Source organism: Perca fluviatilis, chromosome 22 (assembly GCF_010015445.1).
Source record: "Perca fluviatilis chromosome 22, GENO_Pfluv_1.0, whole genome shotgun sequence".
NCBI lineage: Eukaryota > Metazoa > Chordata > Actinopteri > Perciformes > Percidae > Perca > Perca fluviatilis.
This window is the reverse complement of record NC_053133.1, coordinates 1,998,120-2,014,088: the sequence shown is the minus strand read 5'-3', so window position 1 is coordinate 2,014,088 and position 15,969 is coordinate 1,998,120. Positions and strand designations below refer to the sequence as shown.

At 40.3% G+C, this 15,969-nt stretch overlaps 1 protein-coding gene across 4 annotated transcripts in view; it reads left to right on the top strand.

The window, feature by feature from the left end:
• The window catches only part of kcnh2b (potassium voltage-gated channel, subfamily H (eag-related), member 2b), a 378,618-nt gene that overhangs the window by 187,572 nt on the left and 175,077 nt on the right, over positions 1 to 15,969 (top strand). For all 4 annotated transcript variants that reach the window (XM_039789964.1, XM_039789962.1, XM_039789965.1 and 1 more), the window contains 4 exons: positions 1,148 to 1,303; positions 2,788 to 3,001; positions 3,672 to 4,009; positions 4,696 to 4,907. In XM_039789964.1, the coding sequence (XP_039645898.1) occupies positions 1,148 to 1,303; positions 2,788 to 3,001; positions 3,672 to 4,009; positions 4,696 to 4,907 (920 nt within the window). The remainder of the gene's footprint in view (positions 1 to 1,147; positions 1,304 to 2,787; positions 3,002 to 3,671; positions 4,010 to 4,695; positions 4,908 to 15,969) is intronic.

The following is a 15,969-nucleotide window of genomic DNA, read 5'->3' as shown; positions in this document are numbered from 1 at the left end:
CAGGCCTCATGTGGAAGAAAGTGTGAATGCTGATTAAGCGCAGATGCACATTTAATGAGGAGAGAGAATTAAAATGTGTGTGTGTGTGTGTGTGTGTGTGTGTGTGAAAGTGGGCCTGTGTAATTAGTGCATATATGCTCACATTCATGGTGTGACATGCATGTGTGCATCTGTGATTGCTCCTAACGCACATTGTCTCTGCACACACATTGATTGTGTAGAATTTCACAGTCATTAAAGGGGAACTATATAGTTTTTTTTTAGCTTAATTTACCTTAACTGAAAAGCTTCGGAGTCATTGGAATGGTTCTATGACTTTTTTGGGTTGAATGGTGGTCGTCTCGCTCCCCCTAGCGCCTGTGAGTCGAAAAACCACCCTTGCAACTTTCGGTCTGGTGAGCCGGTGGCCTCAGCGTCAGGAAGTATGGCGTGATGTCAGGTCTCGCCATGTAACAAATTGCTTTACGACACTGCACACATACGTCCATTCAGGAACTGGCTAGAGATGGAGTTTTACACACTATCGTCATGGCTGAGCTGGCAAAAAAAGAAACAGAAAGCTAGGAAAGCATTGTAGAGGAACAGAGAAAGAGGAAACGGCAGACTGACCGACAGAGGAGTCAGACACGAGGAAACATAGGAGCTGCCAAATAACCACATCACGCAGACTAAAGTTATTTTATGAATGAGATAGACATATTACATATCTGAGGGCCAATTCACGGTTGGTTTTGAATCATTTACAATCCCATAATGTTCTCCATCTGTTGAAAGGCCGACTGAGATTGACTCGGTGTTTCACCCGTTGTCTTTCACTTTCCCTTTCAGCTTTTAGTTGATCTTTGTTTCATTCCCTTCTTTCCTGTGATGGTCCTGCCCCAGTATCAGCCATAACTACAACAGATAACTTCTAGAATAACATTAGAATACAATTAGGCCTATATAAAGAACTCTCCTGCTGTTTTTGTACTCATTCCATCTCTGGTTGTGTGTAAAGAGTCATTTCTGCTGCTGTTACCTAAACTAATACCACCAGGGTTGGGGATTGTAATCCCAATCCTAAAACCATATACACTGTTGGCACTGTAAGAGGTTCTGGATAAAAGCTTCCACTGACGAAGCTTTCTCTATCTCTCTTCCCACGCAGGTCAGTGCTTCCTGTGTATGGTGGACGTGGTGCCGGTGAAAAACGAAGATGGCCTGGTGATCATGTTCATCCTGAACTTCGAGGGCTTGACAGAGGAAGCCCTCCTCGTCCACAAACAGCAGCTCAACCACCGCCTGCCCACCTGGCTCGTCACCGGTAGCTACTGACTGAGCTTATTTCTCTGTTTGTTGTTTTCTGTTCAATGCTAATCATTCCAGGTTTGAGCAATCTTTGTCAGCAAGTGTCCTTTCTGTATTTGCACGTTTTCCCTGTGACTTCAGGTTCTTCTTCATTCGCGTTTATCCCTGTTGTCCCGCACTCACTTTAAATATATTTGAGCCAAGCACATTATTTTTAAATTTGTCATTACTTCTGGTAAATAAAAATCATCAGAAGAAACACTCACGAAATAATAAGCGGCAGTAATTGTTAATAGAGAAGTAATAGAGTACAGACAGGTGAACAGACCTGTCTGTACTAAAGACTTGTTGATGATGGAAATTTACAATTTTGACTGGTTCAGTGCTTAAGATCCTTGTCCGTCATGCCTTTCTCTTCATTCACATTTCCTTGTACTCTCCTCGCGGTCACCTAGCTCTCTATTTTCTGTGTGCACTGAAAAAAAAAGTGCACATGAAGTCAGACTCAGTGGGTGAGTCAAACCGAAGCAGAGGGTCAGACACAGAGCTGTAGCCGAGCCAAAGTAGACCACTTTTTAATTCATCAACTTTATCAGTTATCAGGCAAATAAAACGCTGATACAGATAATCTGCAGACTGCCAAAAAGCTGCCCGATAATCAGGCGTTTAAAGTGAGACGTCTCGGTATGTGTGTGTGTGTGTGTGTGTGTGTGTGATGTTTGGCTCACTACATTTACTCGTATTGTGTCTTGTATTCCATTTAGACTAGAACAGTTTAAGAAGTGAGTGCTCAGTTGTACTGTGGCATATTCTACAGATAGGCTATAGACATTAAAACTATAGTGAAAGGTGACAGTTATGTAACGCGGCTGGTATGATGTCAATATGACTATCAACAGATCCTTGTCACTGTCTACTTCTGTTGAGAACTGCGCACCTCACGCAGAGAAAGTACTGGTTTCATGTTATTCAGATGCAAAGAGACAGTGTTTTTTTGTTTTTTTGGGGGGAAATAATTGCCGAGGTCCGGACCTCAGTGACCTCATAGCTGGCTATGGCAGTATATATTTGTTTCATTTTGCAGAAAGGCCAGGTGGGTGTAATATTCGCTAAGTAATTTCATTCCTGTGAAACCTGGTATTTGTGTTGGATCAAGTTTGACAAAATCCTTTTTTTCCACGAACATCAACGTGCACTTAATGTTCCAGAGGAATATCGCTGGGGAAAAGTGTCTGAAGTAGGACAGTGATCATATTTGGAATCAACTCTTTCTCTCTGTGTTATTTAATGTGGCTGAAACTCAAAACCAATCAAGGCTCCTGTCCCAGATTCCTGTAGATTGTTTTTGAAGCTGTATTTTGAAGGTTTATTAGAGTCAGCGTGATCCAGTTCAAATCTCCCTCTCTGCTAGCGTGACCTCCACTACCTAGACTATCCTCCCATATTCTCTCTCTCCATTCTCTCTCCACCTGTCACTTACCTCCTCCTTCTCTCCTCCAGGTCGTCCACGAGGCTTTAAGCTGCGTCTCCCCCTGCTGCGCTCCATGTCCAACAGTAAAGTGTCCCTGAACGACACAGAGGCAGGTCACATCCCCACTGCCACACCCCTGCCGCTGCACCCAGACCACCACAGTCATGAGTCCTTAGGCCTGGGGGAGTTCCTGCCTCTTCCCCCTTTAGCGCTAAACCACCAGGAGCAAATCAGTGGAAGCAGGTAGGCCTTGTGAATTATTATAAGGGTTAGTTGTATGTTTGGGAGCTAGAGATGGGTTAGCAGAGGCTTATTTAAAATACTGAATTTGTGGAACATGTATCGCAGTCTTGATTAGTCTTATAAAGGGTCTATGCTTTTGAGAATGATGTATTTGGATCGTGGAATGCTTTCCAAAAAAATGTTCTGCCATCCTCAAGTCTTAGGTGTGAAATCTTTTTTTTTTTTTTTAAGACACTTAGCTAGATTTGACACTTTTCTCAACCAGACTCATTAACTTTCAACTTCCAAATTTGACTTTTGCCGGGAATACTGTGCAAATGAAATCCTACGAAATGAGAATACACCACACTATCTCGTAATGCCTTCCTTGTAAGTGTAATTGCATAATTATGTGGACTGTTCTCACTTTATTGTGTCTCGTTTTCATTTTTTTTTCTTTTTTTAAGCTCCTTGTAGCAAATGACTCTTGCAAGCTTCCAGCAAGGAAATCCTCTTGTCCCTTTTCCTCCTACAGTGAGGCAAAATGTTACTGTTGGCTAAAAACAGCAGCATTCTGTTTTTAGTATGGGCAGACGCTTGCCACATGGCTTTAACCCAAAATATCCAGTTGAATGACACATCTGTAACACCCTGTTACGTAATACCCATTATGTCCTTTTCTGTTTCCTAGGTCAGCTCTACAGAGTTGGCCAGAAGACCACCAGGAGGACCAGCACACCTTTCTGGGCCCTGACCCTCCTGTACCCGCTCCTTCTCCTCCTCCACCTCCCCACAGAGCCCACCTTGTGGGTCCCCTCACCCAGTCGTCCCCCTGCGTAGCGCCTCACCACCGCCTCAGCCTCAACCCGGACGCCTCAGGCTCCAACTGCTCGCTGTCTCGCTGCCGCTCGCGGGAGAGCTTCCACAGCATGCGTCGCGCCTCCTCTGTAGACGAGATCGAGGCCATGAGGCCCGAATGGGAGCGAAAGAACCGCAGAGCAAGTATCCGACCGGGGAGCAGCAGCACTGGTGAGGAAGGGGAGGTGGAAAAACAGACACACTATTGTTATTATTAATTATTCCCTTTGATTTTAACTAGGGCTGAACGATTTGGGGAAAAAATCAAATTGAGATTTTTCTGCCAGATATTGTGAATACCATTAGCGTTTTTAAGTTTAGCTTCAATATTCACTGTGTAACAGATAAAACATGTCATGGAGCATTATAACATGAGACACCATCAACACTGCTCTATATTCTAATACAAGGACGAGAACATAGATATGAGTGTTTTTCTTTTAATAAGCATGTAACGTTGAAGAGTCAACACAGAATATTTATCACATAAGCTAAAGTTATAATAATAAAAATCAATTCTAATAAAAAAATATCAGTACTTTCTGTAAACTGAAATGTCTGATCTGCCTCAGTTCCACGGCTTCTACCATCATGTTCAATAACGTTATACAAAATAAATGAAAAATAGGCCATTTCTGTTAACAATCTGTGATATGTAACATTATTTCTGCATTTATCTAAGGAAAAAAGACATGTTCAACCAAATGTTCCACCAAACATTCAACTAAATATTGCACATTTGATTAATCGCGGTCGTCACGATAAGCTAATCGCTTTCTTTCAAATCCCGATTGCGATTTGGAAACGATTAATGGTTCAGCCCTAATTTTAACATTACTGTCTGTGTGTGTTTGCAGGTGCAGTGAACAGTAAGTCCAACATATTGAACTCCACGTCGGACTCTGACCTGATGCGGTACCGCACCATTTCCAAGATCCCTCAGATCACCCTCAACTTTGTGGATTTCAAAGCCGACCCACTCATCGCCCTGCCCACAGGGGACATGGACATCATAGCTCCCTGCAAACTCATCGACCGGACGCACCACGTCACAGAGAAAGTCACCCAGGTAGGACACAGTTCATGTACGGTATGGAGTATGGAGTGTGTGGTGTACAATGCAGGGAGAGAGCTTGTGCTTGTGTTATCTGTGAGGGTTTTGTCCCATCTGAACCAATCTGGGCGGCAGATTTGTTTTTCGCTTCAGTGCTTATTTTTGTTCCTCTGGGCAGTTTAGCTCATACTGAACACTGAGGTTCAGCCGTGGAAAGGTGTGTGCTCGTGTACTACGCTTCTACGTGCAAAGAATATCTATATGTGTGTAGGTGCTCTCGGACAGATCTGTAAGTTCTCATAATTGAATTAGCGCCTGCCGCTCGCTATTATCTGACAAGTGTTCCTGGGGAGATAATGCTTGTTGCAGCAGCTCGAGTGAATGAGCTGTGATGGGATGATGATGGAGGGTGGTGTGGCGGCATTCCAATTACTGGTAATTGACTTTGGGAACAACAGAGAAAGGATGTATGGGACGTGGTGAAGCAGCACTTTCATTTCCTCAGTCTCTCACAAGCCTGTGTTCTCTCCCATTTCCCTTTTACAGTCAGAATTACAGTCACTTCCCTTCTTCTCTCACAGCCTCCCTCAACATGAACTACTCTTAAAGTGCTCATATTATGCTCCTTTTCAGGTTCATAATTGTATTTTGAGGTTGTACCAGAATAGGTTTACATGGTTAAATTTTCAGAAAACACCATATTTTTGTTGTACTGCACATTGCTGCAGCTCCTCTTTTCACCCTGTGTGTTGAGCTCTCTGTTTTAGCTACAGAGTGAGGCATCTCACTGTTCCATCTTTGTTGGGAGTCGCACATGCTCAGTAGCTAGTAGGCCTGGCAAACCCGGTTCCTTTTAAGGATTCGGGTTATTCTGAGTCACTCACTAAACTGAACCGGGTTGTGTGAGTCACTTGAATCACTTGAGTCAGTATTGCTAAATTGCCAAGGAAACTCAGTCCTACTGCGCACACCCACTCGCCACCTCATGCAGCTGCTCACAGGAGAGCCATTTAGTCACGGAAAAGAAAGCATTTTGAGCCAGACTGTTTATTTATTGTCTTAACTTAGTGTAGCCTAAGCAATATATAGGCTTTCAATGTAGACATAGATACAGGGCAGAAAATGCCCATACATTATTATTATTTTTTAAATCAACTTTGTGCTCGACCTAATTGCATTTCAACATATTACATTTATACACCAAACCTACAGTAAGCCTAGCTAGGCTACTTATTTCAGAAGTGAAAGAATGGCTTTTGTGGTGGATTTGCTTTACTCTGACCTCGAGGAGAGACTTCACTCACTCGTCTGAATCAGTCTTGTCTTGAAGCACCAGAGAAACAAAATAACACCCCATATCCCAGAAAAAGGGATTTTTTCATAATATGGGCACTTTAACCCTCTGGTCCTCTGGTCAAATTTGACCCATTTTCAATGTTTTTTTATATCAAAACTATGTGTTTCTTACCAACTCAAACAACATTCTTTTGCAGGTAAAATTAATGATTACTACCATTGAATTTTGGTTGTTTTATTCAATTTCAATTAGAATTTTTTTTATATGGTTTTAAAACAGTATCCTGACTAAACTTTGACGTAAACCAGTCTGTAAACCAGCCTCTGATCTTAACTCATAATTCATAATTTCTGCATTTTGTAACTCACAAGGTATAATGTCATTTAAATTAGGTTTATTGACCATAAATAAGTAAAAAGCGTTGAAAGCATAAAAAAAGCGACAAAAACATTGGGAAAAGCGACAAAAGAAGTTATTTTCATTTCATTTTGACAACACAGGACAACACAAGGGTTAGAAAAGCTTCTACCTCTCTCTGTAGACGTTCTGTCTGAAGTTCTGTCTTATATAGTCAACACTAGGGATGCCACGGTGGAACATTCTTCCACGGTGTTACTGATTACACCGGAAACGCACCACAGCTGTGTCTGGCCTCTCTGACTCTCCGGTCGAGCTTTTGCTGCACGGCTCATTTTGGCAGTCGCTGGGTTGAGACTCACAGGAGGCGGGAGCGCCACGAAGCGCTGCCCGCTTCCCTTCAGGCGCCCATGTTAACTAGAGATTGGGTAGATATGATCTTAACCAAATGGGCTGTTTAGACAGCAGCAAACAGCTTCTTTGTATTCCATTTTTCGCCTTTTTCACGGCCTATTTCCTGGTCTATTTTCTCTGCAAGCAAAACCTGGCAAAAAAACACACAGATAATCTGTTGTAAACGATATAAATATATATCATATATGACAAAGTCATTCAGTTGAGGCGACCAAATGGGACTTCTGGAGAGAAGGAAAGTGTGCTTTGACTTCATCGTTTTTATTATTTATAATATAATTATAGCGAGAAATGTGCCATAAACTTCAAACTTACAGCTGTCTGACCAAGATGACATCTCATGTCTAAAACAGCGACTTATAGGTTATAACAGCCCATCGTGAATCACAGGGTGATCTTTATATGCCGTATTTTGAAAAGTATGATGATTGGCTTTTGTGAAAGGTGTCTCTTTTGTCAGAAAGGGTTTTGAGATCGTCACAAGATGTCACAGTTTTTTGATTTTTCAGTGCCTCTGTTCTTTCAATTATCATTAGTTTGTCTGATTTATATTTGAAATTACAGTAAAAGGGAGAATATTCCTCCTTTATAACATCATCTCCCCCCCATTCATCTTAGAGTAAAATCACTTTAAACTGAAGATATGAAACCTTGATCTGTTTTGTCAGTTTCCTTATTAAGGAATTAATAATTAATTAATTAATTAAATTGTGCTTATTGTGCCTGATGGTGCTCTGATGTCACTGTGGGCTACAGTAGTGGCAGATGGTTCACATTAAACCAAAGAAATACACACTATATATGCATGTTGCAGAATATATAGTGTCAACATCCTGTCTGTATATACAGACAGGATGTTGACACCTCCTTATACGTTTTATTCTCACCTGCATATATGTTTGTGTTTTAAACCCAACAGAAAATAACTTCTGCACAACAACTAGGTTGAACAACTGAATGACTCTGAATTAAATGATGGTCTATAATGATGTAATTTTATTGCAGATAAAGAGGTGTCTAGTTTTCTCTTGCTAGAGTGTTTCAAACGCTCTCAAAGTTTATTTTGTTTTGATTCAAACTTCAACATGAGGCCAGTAAAGTAATCCCAAATGTTAAGCTTGTCTGTTTCTCACATTTGGAAGCCCATGTTGGGAGGGAGATGAGCAGAAAAGATTACATTAATTCTCTGCTGGGACTGTTGTTACTAAAGAAGAATATGGACAATCTATTCTTTCATATACTGTGAGTGAGACATCATCTCTCCGAGTAAGAATGGGATCATCAGCAGAGAATAATCCAAAGTCGATGATGCAACACAAAATAAACCTCATGCTGCACAGTATGTGATGGGCAGCTGGCAAGGTCAAACCATTACCCTGTATATGTGAGTGTGTACTGTATATGCATGTGCACTAACCCATACTACATAGTGTACATTAGTAGTGCAGATGGAGGAACCAGCACCAGCTGTGTCTCCAAATGCTATGGACTGCTATTTATAGACAGTTAAGGGAAGAATGCAAAACACAAAATGGGCTGCATTTTCACTACATATATCTGACATTCATTTAACATGAAGACTCTCTTTTGGAACATTATATTGGGGATTTTGTTTTGTTTCTTAGTAGAAAACTCACATCATGTAATGGTGAAAAAAGATGTTGAATTCATGATCTACAGCAGCTTATTTCAGTGATCGCTGCCTTTTCAACTACAAAGAGGGGAATAACCAGTTAGAGGGTAACTACTGTTGTTTTTTTCAACTTGGACCCTATTTTCCTATGTTTTCATGTTTAAGTGACTTTGAAATTGGTCCAGTATAAAGTGTGAACGCTGTAACCGGCAGCCACAGACCGGGCTGCAATGTAACCCTACGGGGCAAATGTTCAGCATCAGTTTGGTCCACGAAAAGTTCAGTTTTTGCCGCTGACAGACTCAGATTAATATTCTAAGTGTCTGACAACATTATGGAAAGGATCCCTACAGAGATAGACCTTTATAAAACCTCTTAAAGACCTTTCTGTTTAACCAGAAACAGCTCTGAGGTCGCTAGCACTAAACCCACCAGACTCCATTTAAAAAAGCAATACTTTTAGCGTGAATAGAGCCAACATATTTCCACATGTAAATCAGTAAACTATGTCTTTATTTCAACCACAACTAAAATTGTGATGGTTGGAAAAGTGGAAAGACGACCCAGAACGGCTTTTCATAGTTTTATTTAGTTTCTTTTGACTTTGAATGAAGTGTGTTTTACGATGGTAAAATTACTGTTTATTTACATGGAGTCTGGTGGGTTTAGGGAACGCAATTTCGCTAAAGTTGACTAAAAAGAGGAATAAAAAAAGGTAAAGGAAAAATCCAACCTTTAAGGACACCAATTTTCTTTGTGAATAATGTATCGTAAATAAATAAATGTTCTTCCTTAAAATACAGGGGGCATAAGTCAGTACACCCCTATAGTAAATTCCCATAGAGGCAGGCAGATTTATATTTTCATGGATCCAGGATACTATGCATCCTGATAAAGTTCCCTTGGCCTTTGGAATTAAAATAGCCATCATCACATACCCTTCACCATACCTAGAGATTGGCATGGTTTTATTTCAGTTAGCCTAATAGCTGGTTTGATTTGCATTGAGAAATGATCTTATGGAAAGTACCCCATGCCAATCTTTTGTATGCCAATGGTTTTGTATTCCTCTTTTTAGTTTACTTTAGCATTTCACTTAGGCTGAGCACTGTAAAAACATAGGAACATATGGTTCAGGTTGAAAAGAACGGTAGATACCCTTTAAATCTACAACTGAGCTGTGTGGTTCAACTCAAAACCTTTTTTTTACTATTTGATCTGTGTGGTGAATGCCAGAGAACAGCTGTTTTGTGGATATTATGTCATTGTGAGAGCACCTGCATTACCCTCTCAGGCCTGAAGATGACAGCACCACACCAGGTAGTGTGATCACAGGCCTCTGCAATCCCTCAGAGGAGCAGAGTAGAAGTTGAAAGGAAAAACCAAGCTACATAATTGAAGTGTTCCATAAATCATCTGACACCCTGAACGAGAACTCATGCAGATTTCCTCTCTCATTTGGACTGGATCTTGCACTATCCCCTTTTTCCTGCTCTGTACATGTGGATCTTTGCCTCTGGTGCTTGTTTAATGACCAAGCTGCTTGCACTCACACTGGCTCATGGCTGGAATGTAAATACAGCAGCTGCCTTCTCATGTACAGTAGTTATCAATTTTTAGTAAATATTACTGTAGCACTAGGGGTGGGTGGAAAAATCAACCCAGCATAGTATCAGTTGATCTTTTAATTATATAAATTGCACATGAGAATTTAAATGTTGTTACTAAAATAACAACATTTTAAATTTAAAGTTTATCTTTTTAGATAAAACATGTTCACAGAAGTTTTCCTTTGGGGACATCATTTTAAGTTAAACACAAAAGGTAAATCAAAAAAGATAATAAATTGCAATACATCGCAGAATATCACAATACGCTTAAAATCGCAATGAAATATAAATGATCTATATAAATGTATACATTTATATAGATCATTTACGATTTCATGTGATAATATCATATCTGCATCTGGTGATTCCCGCCCCTAATTAGCACTATCTGCTCGTCAGTCATTTAAAAAATGGATTAAAGCCTTTTTTCTTACGGACTCTATATGAGCTTTAACTGTGTATAGTGGAGATCTTCAACAGGGGATCTGGGACCCCTAGGGGGTCCTCAGAATCACTGCAGGAGGGCCACCAAATTATTGTTAATTTTTGAAAGATTTTTCAAAAATGTAAATGTCTTAACATGAATTCAACATATTATTAGCAAATACAAATCCCCACTGAAGATAGGTTTACTGGCCTCCAGGTGAGACAGTCACTAAGGTAGCCATCCACAGATACAGTTCATCCTAAGGATTCCCTGTGCCATATGTATGTTTAACATTAAAAGATGATGTATAGAATCATGACAACAGTTATTGTTTTAATAGCTAAGTATTCTTTGCAAAAAGGTATGGATAAAGGGGTCCCTGCTCCAGCTCTCTTTTAGTTAAGTGGTCCTTGGTTTAAAAAACGTTGAAGACCCCGGGTGTATAGGCTTGAGCACAGGTGACTTGAAACTGACACATTAGACAGTCTAATAAGGGAGGGTGGATGGATGGATGGATGGATGGATGGATGGATGGATGGATGGATGGATGGATGGATGGATGGGTAGGAGTGGCTGAGAGGATGTCAAGAAATAGGACGGTCTTACTCAGTGTTTGGAGAGGCATGAAGGGCTGAGCAAACCACCCAACCATGTAGAGAAAAACTGGCATCATGCCTCACTGCACACCTGGATGCCCACATACACACTTTTAGTGACACCCATAGCTTCCATGACTGTGTTCACGTTCGTAGATCACTTGATGATCTACAAACCAAGATATACACTCCACACACTCACCCATCACAGCCCTCGTAGTAGTCCTGACACACACACAGCATTCTTACAGACATGTGAACATGTACTATAAGCAGTGGGATACAATGGAGCAATGGATGGCACACACCGCGCCCAGCAGCAAAGTGGTAGGAACTGTCTCCATCTCCTTAAAATCAGAGAACTGTTGCAGCTCGTGCTGGAAATTTCAGTTTCGGTGCATGTCTTGGTGAATAGTGGGCCTGTGCATTGAGTGCTGTGTTTGAGATGCAGGTGTTTTTAGTTTTTTTTTGTGTACAGTGTAGACAGCTGAGAAGGTGGAAAATAGTGTTGTTTGTATTTTACAGCATAGCATGGAACAGCTGCTATACAATCTGTCAGGAATAAATTATAAGTAATTCAAATTCTTAAAGTAATTGTCAGTATGAAAATGCATATCCAGACGGTCTGATGAGTATTTGTTTGGTATTTTGACATCTGCTGGTCAAAAAGTATTCACAAGGTGTTGATGCTTCCTGAAGCCCCCACAACATGTGAATGGATGGATATAGTAAGTCTGTATGTTTTCATTAAACTTTGGACTAAGTGGGTCAAATATGTAAAGCCCTTACGGACCGAATTCGTTGAGGTATCAAACAAATGTGTAATGTTTCAATTTTGAAAGGACCCTGAAAAACTTCCCTTAGTTTGTTTCTGTCAATATGAGTTTTAATAATATTTTTATTCACAAGTTTCTTTAAAGTCCTCCCCAGTCTCACCAACCTATGTTTTATTGAAACACTGTGCACTGTACACCTTACCTCTTCCAAACTGTATTAAGTAAATGGACAGCAGAGAAAATTAAACAGACATTGTTCTGATGAAATCTTTTGATCTTCACTGCTGTGCTAAAAGAAAAAGATGCATATACAAGAATATATATATTATATACATACATATATATGCTAACGTGATAACTTATATTCAAAATATATATATATATATATATATATATATACATGTTGCCACTGTTCTTGGCATTTTCATCCTTACGACTACTTTAAGAATTTTAATGACTTATTATTTATTCCTGATATATCAGTTATCAGCTGTTCATTTTTTGTTTCATGCTTGGTTGTTTCTTAAATGATGAAAGTAAGAAGTCAAACTGTTAGGTCGTAGTATGGCTTTTAGGAACTCTGCTGGTCCAATTTGTCTTTGTGTTCTGTGTGACGACACCGAGGGTCCACTTCCAAATTAGAAACAGAACATGAGCTCTAGTGAACTTCGTGGTACTTTGACAAGATTCAGTCCCAATTAAGCAGCATATAAAAAGTCCAAAATGTTGGGACCAAAAAAGATGATGGTGGGGAAATTGTGAATAGGGGTTGTCTTAATTAGGATGATTTATTTGGTTAGTTTTTCTGTTTATACCTCTACTCCCCCTGCTGAGGCACAGGATCTTAAACTCAAACAGTTTTCCTCCAGTATATTACATCAAGACAAACACCCACATAAATAATCAAAAATTAGTTATTATTTTGGAATAATGGTTTAAAATCAATTTCTATCTGACATTCTGTGTCCCCATGTGAAAACGCTGCTACTTTGTGACTTCTGAGCTGTGTGCATAGGGTATTCATACAGGGTACTGTAATAAGCCACTTATCAAAGAACACTTATGCCATCAAAGACTTACATAAAATGGAATGCAGGTTATGTATATTTCTTTAATGAGAAAGCTTCACAGAAGATGAGAGGAGGAGATCTCCGTGGCAAAGGCAGGAGGACTGGGTCACATCTTCACTGTACTTTGAGTGTGTGTGTGTGTGTGTGTGTGTGTGTGTGTGTGTGTGTGTGTGTGTGTGTGTGTGTGTGTGTGTGTGTGTGTGTGTGTGTGTGTGTGTGTGTGTGTGTGTGTGTGTTTATATATACATCCTTGTCTGTGATGTAGTTTTGTGTGCATGCAGTAGAATAGAGATCTTCAACAGGAGGTCCTGGACCCCTACAGGGTCCTTATTAATGTTTGATGGTTTAAAATATGAAAATATACATTAACATGAATCCAACATATTATTATAATATATAATAATATAAATATTATTTAAAAAATCAATACTATTCGAATGTGACTTTTTTTATAAATATATTGGTAAAGCTAATCTCCCTCTTCTCGCCTTGGCCTACCCGCATGTGTCACTCATGTCACGTCTTGTTAACAATAAGTTAGCGGGAACACGTAAGGTCTAAGCTAACATTATGTACCAAGTAACGTTAGTACAACATCTTGGAGCTAACGTTACGTACCGAGTAACGTTAGTACAACATCTTGGAGCGAACGTTACGTACCAAGTAACATTCGTACAGGGGGAGTGACAGGCTGTGGCTGGAAATCGGAAGATGGACGGGAAATAGTTCTAAAAGGACGTTAAAATCGACTTCCACCAAGCCAAAGTGCTTATGTTATCATTAGTCAGCTCGTTCTGGTTTCCTAACTGCGTTGACAATGCATAAGCCTGAGTAGTGTAGTAAATATTATTTTACAGGCTGCAATTGAGCATTCAATATTTGTATATTATTTTTTATTTGGTATTGAAACAACATAACAGCAGAGTGACTTAATTTTCAGACATACTGCACTGTGCAGTATGTCTGAACATACAACTATTGCGCACAACCACCATCTACAGCGTATACAAAGAGGGATAATTGCTAAATCATGGATAATTGCTAAATCATGGATAATTGCTAAATCATGGACAATTGCGATACAAAATAAAAACAGGGAGAATAATGTAGGCCTTGGCAATCATTAAGCATCTTAATCACAAGTATTAACGTTACATTTTTATTACATTTTGGGTGTTTTTGAGGGTGTTTGTTTTACTGTCTCTCAGCCTCGGTTCTAAGATCAGGCTACAGGGAGCCAGCATAAAATACAAGCTCACTGTTAGTAGAGCCAGCCAGCTTCTGCTACCATACCAGACGCTGTTGAAAGTTCTTATTTTGCCTGGAAGCGTGCAGGAAAAGTTTTCAGGACAATTTGATTTGGTCTCTCAACGCCGAGATCCCCTGGTTCTGCCGCCTGTGATGAAGACCCTTGCTTTGGGTTACAGTGTCAGCTAGCAGCACCGATGTGGTGGCTAATGCTAGCTTCGGCATTGACAACTTCAGAACTAACGTTACACCCTGTACTTTCGCCGTCTTTGTCACTTTCTTCCAACCTTGATGGTCGTTGATTAACATTAAGGAAACGCCGTATATGCATAGACTAATTCTCTCTAGATCTTTAGTTTACATTAAGACACCTATTCTCAACCAAATTCCCTGCATGACAGGCTCATGCAGGCTGCATGTCAATTTCCATTTTAACCACATCAGTTTTGACAAACCAATCAAATCCATTTACAATTATTTTAATAAAATTAAGAACAAACACCCTTTTTTATTCATGATTTATGTATATTCAAAACAATATATTTTTATTTATTATGGTATCCTTTGGATAAAAAATGTACAAAACAAAAGGTGGGATTGTTGACAGGCTCGGCAGTTAAAAAAAAAAAAAAAAGGAAAAAAGGCTTGTCCGTTCAGGGCAGGCACAGCTGACTCTGGGGGCGGGCCCGGCCCCCTAAAGCCCGCCCATAACGCCGGGACTGAAGTGACACAGCACAGTGAACAAAGTGAACACAGCATAGTGGAACTGATATATCACTTCCCCTCAAGTCCCCTACCCACAATCAACCCAGTACAGGTCCAAAATGGGTACAAACACACAGACCCATGCACACTGACAGACACACACCAGTAAGGACACACAACAGGGCAGCTGGCATCAAATGCAGCAGTCCAGAAGGAGGTCAGTCCTCCAAGTCAGGAAATTAACTGAGGGAGTTAACGAGTTCTAGCAAAGGGTTCCGTATCTCTAAGAATGTCGAGATAGAGCCTTTCCAAGAAGATCTAAGCTTCTCAAGCTTCAAATTGTCGAGGAACCCCTTTATTCCAATGGTCATGTGAAGGGGGGCGGGAAAGCTTCCAGTTGAGCAAAATTTGGTTTCAAATCTGATCATGGGTTCCAAATTTAACAAGTTTTGGTTTCCGTAGCTGTCAGGCGCTTGTTGTTTTGCAGCCATGGAGCACAGTAAGTGGTGCTCTAGTGTGGCTTTATTTTACATTGAAAAAGCCCCGTCTGCATTGAATCAAAATAAAACTTTCCTCTTATTTGTGAAATAAGCATGTGACCCGTTTCAACTCCACCACTCAACAAATCGAGAATCGATAAGAACCGGAATTGAAAGGAAGAATCGGAATTGGAATCAGAATCGTTAATATCCAAACGATGCCCAACCCTAAAAATCACTTTCAGCTTTTTCGAGGTAAGAAGTTCTTGTGGAACATGTCTGATACAGCCTTTGTAATAAAAACCCTTAAGTACCTAAATCTGTCCTCCGCCCACTTAAATGACAAGAAGGAGCGTGGGAGCTGCATAGCCAGAGAATTTATCGGTAGGAGCTCGCTTTTCTGATAGTTGAGATTGTAGCCAGAATACGCACTGAACTGTTCCAGAATGTTTAAGGGAGCGAGGC